Below are 9,286 nucleotides of genomic sequence, written 5' to 3'. Positions count from 1 at the left end.
GTTGGGATGCAAGCTTGCCTTTACACCCCCCCCCCTTAAGAATGTGACTAGGCCTTTGGACCCGTCACAGTCAAATCAGCTTGCATTGCAACTGGTCCCGGCAGTAACGGAGCATATACCAAGTGTAGGAATACGGCCAACACAACACACACAACGAAAACAACAAAACTACAACAACATCGAGGAGATCACTTGCAAGTATTCGGAGTCCATACGCTTGCGATCCACCCAAAAGATCGCCTCACACTAACCTTGATAACGCGTCTGCATTCGCGTGTTTGCTCCCCTTCCTATGTATTACGGTTACGTTGTACCGTTGAAGCGCCAATGCCCAACGGGTGAGCTTAGCTCCGTGGAGCGTCGTCGTTGTTAGATACGCCAGGGGGTTGTGATCTGACACGACCTGCACTTGCGCTCCGAAAAGCCAATGATCAAATTTTCTTAGCGCCCAAATGACAGCGAAAGCTTCGCGTTCAATGGTTGCCCACTTTGTCTGAGTCTCCGTGAAACGGTGACTGGCGAAAGCGATCGGTCGTTCATTGCCGTCGTCCCCCATCTGAGCAAGACATGCACCCGCGGCCTTAGCCGATGCGTCAGTGAATAGCCAGTATGGTTTACTGGGCGAAGGTGTCGTCAGCGCGGCAGCGTCACAGAGCCGCTCTTTCAGAATCTGGAAAGCCCGCTCGGCTTCCTCCGACCACGGGATGCGGTTAGGAATCTTCTTCCCAGTGAGCCTAGTTAACGGTTCGGCTATCTCGGCATAAGCGGGCACGTAACTCCGGTAGTATCCACATAATCCTAGTGCACTGCGAAGCTCACGTTTCGACTCCGGTCGTTTCAGTTGCTTGATTGCCTGGATTTTGTCTGGGTCCGGCGCGTGCATACCTGAACCGACCACATGTCCTAAGTACCTGATGTTCGCGCGAGCTACTTGACACTTCTCCAGGTTGGCTGTTAAACCCGCTGCCTCTAGCACACGGAGCGTTACTTGAAGGTGCTCCAGGTGTTCTGTCCACGACGCTGAAAACACAGCTATGTCGTCTAAGTACGCGCATGCGTAATTCTGGTGCGGCGTTAACAGTGAGTTCATCACCCTTTGAAATGTTACCGCGGCATTCTTTAGCCCAAAGGGCATCACTCTCCACGCAAACTGACCCAAATGAGTCACGAAGGCTGTCATTTCCTCACTACCCGGCGCCATAGGTATCTGCCAATATCCCCGATTGAGATCTATAAGCGTTATATATTTGGCTCTACCGACCCTGAATATAAGTTCTTGTTGCTGAGCCATAGGGAACGCGTCATCAACCGTTCCGTTGTTCAGGTGGCGGTAGTCGACGCATAGCCTTATCGAGCCGTCTTTTTGGCTACGCAAACTACGGGGTGGGCGTAAGGGCTGTTTGTGGGATAGATCAGACCTTGCTCCAGGAGTCCCTTCACCTGTTTTTCTACTTCCGGGCGCAGCATCTCTGGCACGCGATACGGGTACGGCTTTTTCGGCGCGTGCCCTTCTTTTAGGGTTATCGTGTGCTCCCCGACCCTAGCTACACCTCGGGTCACCTGGAACACCCCTGGGAACGACACGAATACATCGCGAATTTGTCGCTCTTGTTCCGCACTGAGATGTTGCGTCGCGGCTTTTGGGAGACCCTCTGTCGCGTTGTCCCGCGCTATGGGCGCGTGCTCTATCGCCCCGAACTCTTCATCCCCCTGAAATACCACACTTACATGTCCTATCCGTGTGTGGTATTCTCGGAGCTGGTTTCCGTGTACAGTTCTCCGTTTCCCGTCGCTTCCGAGTACGACGTAGGAATTTTGCCTATACTTGGCTACGACCGTGTAGGGTCCGTTCCACTTCGGGAACAGTTTTCCGGGCCGGTCTGAATCAAACAATAACACCTGATCCCCAGGATGGAAACTTTTCGGCTTTGCCCGCAGTTTTGTACTGGTTAGCGTACGTCTTTTGATTCTCTACTGCAGTGAGCCCTGCAACGTCCGCTACCAGCTGTAGTTGGTCCCTGAGGTGTTGCATGTACTTGGCCGCTGTTTCTGTCAGTGTGTTGGGGATATCTACCTCGCCCGACCACGTGTTTTTTAAAATTGACAAAGGCCCAACGGGTTTACGACCATACATGAGCTCAAAAGGTGACACCCCCGTGGTGTCGTGCGGTACTTCACGGTACGCCCAGAGGAGGAATGGGACGTGTTGATCCCAATTACGAGGATCGCGCTGTACCACGTGAAACAGCATTCTCTTCAACACGCGATTCCAACGCTCCACGGCACCGTTGCTTTCCGGGTGTTCCACCGTAGAAAAACGGGGTGCGCAACCTATCCGTTGAAGAAATTCCTTTGTGAGGGACGCGCTAAAGTTGCTCCCGTTGTCACTGCATATCACCTCCGGCACCCCCGTCCGCGCGAAGATCTGTAGCAACGCGTCACAAGTCTTTCGTGCCGTAAAGGTGCGCAAACACACCACTTCTGGCCACCTGGTGTGGAGATCCGTCATGCAAAGTGCATACCGGTGTCCGCGTGCAGAGTTTGGATCGAGGGGCCCGATTATGTCTACATTCACGGCCTGGAATGGATATGCGGGACGCGTGAGAGGTTTGATCGGGATCCTATCTGTGGCTCTCTTGTCAGAAATCTGCTGACAGCCGTGACAAGGCCGGCAGTACCCCTTCACGTCACTCTCAATGCCGGGCCAATAAAAGTTGGCCTTGATCCGTGCTAGTGTCTTCCTTAACCCCAAATGACCTCCCCAAGGAGAGTCATGAGCCAGTCTAAGAACCTCCTCGCGTCTGCCCTCCGGCAGGACTAGTTGTCGAACTGTCCGCCCCTGTATTTTGTCTTCATGGTACAAGGTACCGTCTACAACTAACAGACCGTGCGTCCTACTCTTTGCGCGGCGCCAAAATTCTGTGAGGCTAGGATCAGTACGCTGTGCTAACCTGAACTCCGTGTTCTCTATGGTGCGTGCTTGCAAACTTGTCGCTTCCATAGCTACCTGACTTGTTTCGTCAGTTTCCGCGTCATCAATTTCTACCTCAAAACACGCGCCACTCTCCGCAGTGCCCGCGGGATGCGCGTCTATCGTGGATTCTTTTACCTCGCTGGGCGGTGTCCCCGATGTTAGAATCTCAAATGCTTCTCCTGCGAGGAGACAGTCTGTGCCCTCCGCCAATTCTACGGTGAACGCGCACAATACGTCCCAGAGAGAACACTATCTCCCACGGAAGTCCAAAAAATGTCCGAACGTCCATGTCCAGACAAAGACATTCCGACGGACGTCCTCACACATGATGTCCACGGGATCTTCGCGCACGGAGCTTCTGGAACATAGGCGATGTTTCCAGAAAAAACAGTGCTGTGGCGCTGCGACCGCAGTAACTACGAAACTTCCAATCGTCGTGATGGTTGATCGAAAATGCCTTCTGTATCTGTGCGAAGTATTAATATTAGCAGTGTACATAATATCGTCTATCAAACTAAGTTGTGCCAATGTTTTATTAAAAATGCTTAGAGATTGCGCTTCGGTTCGCATCGGCGGTTGAGCTCCAGCGGCCGAATCCAACGCCATTCCTCTTTGTTTGTGAGCGGGTGCAAGCGGCTGTGTTTGGCGTGTGCGTCGGCGTGGCTCCGTCGCCACTACAGTTTTTTGAAATGGGAGACGTAAATGTCGGTGAGTTTTAATTTGAGAACTATAACGATGCCGCAGATATCTGACAGAAGCTTTCGACGACACGTGAGGCAACATATGTTAGCTAGCTGGGAGCAAATTCAAGGAGTATCGCAGCACGTTGTGATCGAAAGTGGAAGTCAGAACAATGAGCTTGTGGGATGTAGTGATGACCCGGGGGATAGAAATTCACATGATGTAGTGAGCGAGGACAGTAGTACCAGTTTTGTACCGTCGGCCACGGAGGGCACGGGGACAGGCAATAACAGTTCGTGCTGGAGTGACAGGGTGAGCGCGGGAGAAGTCGGTGAGAGTTCGTGTTGTAGTGACACGGCCAACGCGGGAGAAGACAATGACAGTTCGTGCTGGAGTGACACAGATAACTCTTTTGAAGGCGAGGAAACGGTCGCTGTTTGTCCTGGTACATCGAGTGTTGGTGACAGTGGTATACCGGAACAGTACTATTCTCTTGAACAACAAAGTGCGCACGATGGCGAACAAAACTTAACAAGTGACCTCGCTGAGTGGGCTCAGGAATTCTTTGTTACCCATAAATGCTTGACTGGCCTGCTACATAAACTGCGTAACCAACCTAGCTTGTCGTATCTCCCACGCTGTGCAAAAACAATTCTCAAGACCCCACGACGCTGCACTGGTATTGCAGAAATCGGCGGCGGGAAATACTGCCATTTTGGGGTTGCTTCTGGCCTTCAGCATGTGTTGAAGAACAGTGAAACACCTCACATCATCAGTGTAGCCATTAATATCGATGGGTTACCTTTAACAAAAAGTACGAAAGCACAGCTGTGGCCAATTTTGTGTCACATAATCAACTGCAAAAGTGCACCATTTCCTGTTGGTTTGTTCTTCGGACACTCGAAGCCGCACGATTCAAATGAATACTTAAGACCCTTCGTTGACGACATGAACTCTGTGCTCGCTTCAGGAGTTCAAATTCACGGTGTGCAAGTCCCTGTTAAGTTAGCTGCATTTATATGTGATGCTCCAGCTCGAGCCTACATACTTCACATTAAAGGTCATAATGCCAGGGCAGGTTGCAGTAAGTGTTGCACGGAAGGGGAGTACAAGGAGGGAAGGATGTGTTACCCAGGCATGAATGCAGCACCAAGAACCGATTAGAGTTTCCGCAGCTACTCCGACGACGAGCACCATACTGGTCCTACCATCCTGACTGAACTTCCCATAGATATGGTCAAAGATGTTCCACTGGAATATATGCATCTCGTGTGCATTGGTGTTGTCCATAAAGTAATCAAGTTATGGTTTCAGGGACCCAAAAAGTGTCGAATGTCCTCACGTGTCAAGAACAACTTATCAGCCCAAAACGAAGCACTGGCCCCCTTCGTTCCTTCGGATTTTAATCGTCGACCACGGAGTTTCTGGGAGATGGAACGCTGGAAGGCCACCGAATTTCGCTTCCTACTGCTGTACTCCGGCCCAGTCATATTTCAATCAGAGGTCCGTCCTGATTTATACGCCAACTTTGTCACCCTTCATTGTGCCATAACAATCTTGGACTCCCCAACACAGTCAGTTCAGTCTGTTGACTACGCGGGCTCGCTATTACGGCACTTTGTAAGCGTATTCAAGTCGCTGTTCGGAGAACATTTGGTGTCCCACAACGTTCACGGTATTTTGCACTTAGCAGATGATGTTCGACGTCATGGTCATGTTCAGAAGCGGAGTGCGTTCCCTTTTGAGGGCTACATGCAGTACTTTAAAAAACTCCAGCGAAAACCTGAAAGGATCCTTGAACAAATGTGTAAAGGGTTTGGAGAGAATCGTTCTGTGCTTTGGAAGGCTGCTGCCTCATCTTCGGAAGACTCTGTGAAATTCGTCATAAGCCATCATAATGGTCCACTTCCGAATGACTGTGTAGGGCCGCAGTACAGGAAAGTGATTATACCATACATATGTTCTCTTGTGGCTGACTACAGGGATGGAACCTGCACTTTGAAAGATGGAAGCATAGTCATGGTGGAGAACATTGCATACTCGAGGAGCTCTCGGACACCAGTCCTCATCGGACGCAAGTTTCTGGAACTAGAGGACTTGTACAAGTATCCATGCAGTTCTTCACTTCTAAAAATCTATGTTGCTTCGCAGCCGTCTGCACTTATGGCATGGCCACTCGATACGCTTGCACACAAATGTGTAAGATTCCCACTGCAGGAGAAATTTGCAGTTTTTCCGCTTGTCCATACGCGTTAACGAAGGGCTCATATGGTCAACATCCACATTGTAAATATCCCCATTGGACATTTTTCCTGCAGCACAGGACCGCTACCTCATTGTGAAGTTTCTCGAAGAAAATGATGCCGTTGCTGTAGTTCCTGCCGCCTGGGTCGTAAACGGACTTTGTGCGTGGCCGCCTGAGAATGATAGTGTGAAGATACAGCACATGGTCAAGACATGTCAGACGCCAGTGAACGGTTGGAAACTCTGCCAGTGCAAGAGACTCAGGGGATATTGTAAGTTCAGAGCTTTGTCACTTCTGTGAGCTTGTTCAACACTACGACACACAGGTGCTGTTTAATAGTTCATACTTCGATAGACGAAACAAAGTCAAAGCTGAAGTCCTAACAGTTCTTTTGCATAAATATCAAATACAGTTACTGCCTTTCAGTGGTGGGCAATACTTTAATTATGTGTTGTTCAACTACTAATACTAATAAATACTAATAACATTATTTAATCCATAATTGTGCAGTAATTACAACTACTAAACAAAAAGTAATTGGAACGGGATAGTAAAATTACTGTTTTCAGTAGTTAACTACAGTAGTTCAGCTACGTGCCAACTTGCGGTTTATTTGTCACGGTGTCAGCAAAGGTTGTGCATTTCACAGGTGAAAATAAAAAGGTGACCTTTTCTGGTACTGTTAAGTAGAATGCTTGCTCGTCATGTTTATCCTGCAACACATCTAGACAGTGTGCAGACATTCAGCAACACAGTTGGTGAAATATAAGTGCTTTGTATCTGCATTGTGTTTCACATTGCATGAAAATGTAATTGCAGGTGTCGCTGAAACTACTTGCAGTAGTAGCAAATGCAGTTTAATTGCGTTATGGAAAATGTAGTTGCTTTGTGGCTATAACAGCAATCTGCACAAGTAACTAGTAGTTGTACACTCTAAAAAATAAAACTCCTTTTTAGGTGTAATTGGGGTGTATTTGGGGTGTATCAATTGTTTTACTCCCTTATTACACCCCCAGGAAAAAGAATACGCTCTGTTTTTGGTCTGAAATGGGTGTATCCGGCTCTGCAGGGTGTAATTTCGAGAATTGGTGTGAAAAAGGTGTAATGGCCATCAAATTTCTAACGTTTCGCTACGACAGGTCTGGCAACAGTGTGCTGTTTACTCTGTGTTCTCCAGCTATGGCGGTTGGAGTTAGTTGTGGAAGTTTTCGTGTTCTTTGGGGAGGTCGTTTGGTGAACTACAGGTCATTTGACCGTCTGAGTTTAGTATGACATTGCAAGGATTATGGTTCCGGGTCTCGAACGGATGCAAGCAACAGATGCGCCGTGCCCATCGGATCGAGTAACTTGTCCGAGCGTCTTGCTGCAGAGTGCTGTTTGGTAAGTGTTGTCGGTGTATTTTGTCTTGTCTGTTGATTGAGGTGCCTTTGAAGAGGGTATTTTGAGATTATGTTTGAACCTTAAGTGAAATGCACGGATTAGATCAGAGAACAGTGCGCCTCGTGTTGTGTCGTCGCGCGTCACACGTGGTCGTTAGGCAAAGTCAAGGGGTATACGTAACAAACGAAGTTGGTGCAATTTGTGGTAGCAAGTAAGGCAGCTGGCAAGAGTCACAACTCAAGAGGCGAGAGGTAGCGGGCAATGAACCACGAGCCCACAACCCTCTGATTTCCGGTCAGATGTGCTGAGTCAATGGCTGTGCGCGTCTTCTGAACAAGGCCCTTGCAAGTTTGCGTGTTGGCGATGTCAGAATGGTGTAATTGGTAATACACTTCACCAGAAATCTTTCTTTCTTTCTTTCTTTATTTACCCTCAGGTCAGAGAATTACAGAGGGGAGTGGCAAAATAAAGGAACATACAACGAATTTACATACAAAGTAATTGGTCCAGCAGCTTGCGGAAGCTGTTAGGGTCCCGGACGATGACGGTCAGAGGTCAACACAAATCAGAGAGGTATGGGTTCGGGTCTCGCTACCGACACTTCGCTGACCCTTTACCGATTGCAGCTTTGTAGGGACATTGGTCTTTTAACTACACTATGATTGTGTGCTTCTTAATTTCTACGTCATTTTAGTATAGTCATCTGATTTTTAACTAGTCACAATATTACCATGGTTTTGGCGTATTATAGCTTAAGTTGCTTTTGCGCCAATAAAATTCAATCATCATCATCATTTATCGATTGTCTTACTTTCTATCTTGAGCTGCTTGCATGTTGACGAGGGCTGTGTTTGTGTATGCTCTTAATTCTTCTCTAGCCTCAGCCATCTGCGTAACTGTCATGTAATTTGTATTTCGCCCTTAATATGACTAAGACATTTCACTGTTCATTTTTTCTTTCACTACAGAGGCAGGACTTCTCTTGGCCTCACTGTAATACCTTCATCTTGGTCGGCATGTTGGTGGACACTTTTATGTTTTGTATTGTGCGGTGACTGTTGGTGTTGTTATTGCAGTGCACGCAGTGTATTATAGGTAATCCGAATAAAGAATATGCCTGTTAATTTAACCGTTGTGTTTCTGTTGCCCTCGGCATAACACCCTTGCTGAAGGGTGTTGTCTTGCCTGAGGGTGTAGACATACACCAAAAAGGGAGTCAGTTAGGGTACCGCTAGATTACACCAAAAGAGGTGTTCAGAGAACACCCTTTCTGAGGGGTGTAGTCTGGCCAGAGGGTGTATATATACACCAAAAAGGGAGTCAGTTAGGGTATCGTCAAATTACACCCAAAAAGGAGTTATATTTTTTAGAGTGTAGTTAAGCTACTTTCAGAGTAGTAGAATGCTTTGCATATGCCTGCATTCGTCTGTGCTTTTAAAATTATCTGTGTGCTGCTGCAGGCACCTACGAAGAGGCCAGTACAAGGCTAGCTCAAGCGGAAGAAACATCAGATCTTCAAAGTGAAGTGGAGGGTCCACGAAAAAGAAAGAAGAAGGCACCACGTGACTCTGACGTCAGTGACTATGAGGAATGGGACGAGACTGTACAGTTACCAGCTCCACCCACACCACCTGCATTTGCAGACATACAGCCCAGACAACACGAGCGGATCCGAGGGATGCTCATGGGATGCTTTTTGCGGGATGTGGTGCATGTCCCTGGGATGCACGCAACTCCTCCCATGCAGCTCCCCACAAGGTCCAAGTGGAACGCCGAAGTATGTCACCGTTCGTGTCCCGTGGATGTCCGCTGGGAACCTCAAGGGACTTCATAGGGACCTTGTTAGTACACACTGTGTGCACTGGAAGCAGGCTGCCCTGTATGGCACAAGTGCTATCCTGAGAAGCTAGCCTCCTGGCTGCAGATTTCGTGACGTTCCTACACGAATCCACTGCTTGTACCTTGCTGGTACACTGCTGTTACACGTATAGAAGAGCACATTTGAG

At 48.4% G+C, this 9,286-nt stretch overlaps 1 protein-coding gene across 1 annotated transcript; it reads left to right on the top strand.

Moving 5' to 3' along the window:
* Window positions 1–3,681: 3,681 nt before the first annotated feature.
* On the top strand, window positions 3,682–4,827 carry LOC135383219 (uncharacterized). Its single transcript, XM_064612777.1, has one exon. The coding sequence runs from the start codon at window positions 3,710–3,712 to the stop codon at window positions 4,817–4,819; it is 1,110 nt and encodes a 369-aa protein (XP_064468847.1). The 5' UTR covers window positions 3,682–3,709; the 3' UTR covers window positions 4,820–4,827.
* Window positions 4,828–9,286: the final 4,459 nt, after the last annotated feature.

Source organism: Ornithodoros turicata, chromosome 2 (genome assembly GCF_037126465.1).
Source record: "Ornithodoros turicata isolate Travis chromosome 2, ASM3712646v1, whole genome shotgun sequence".
NCBI classification, from domain to species: Eukaryota; Metazoa; Arthropoda; class Arachnida; order Ixodida; family Argasidae; genus Ornithodoros; species Ornithodoros turicata.
This window is presented reverse-complemented; position numbering and strand designations above follow the sequence as displayed.

Bases quoted from the DNA above. Each gene is read 5' to 3' on its own strand.
- LOC135383219 (XM_064612777.1), top strand. From the start codon at position 3,710: ATGCCGCAGATATCTGACAGAAGCTTTCGACGACACGTGAGGCAACAT.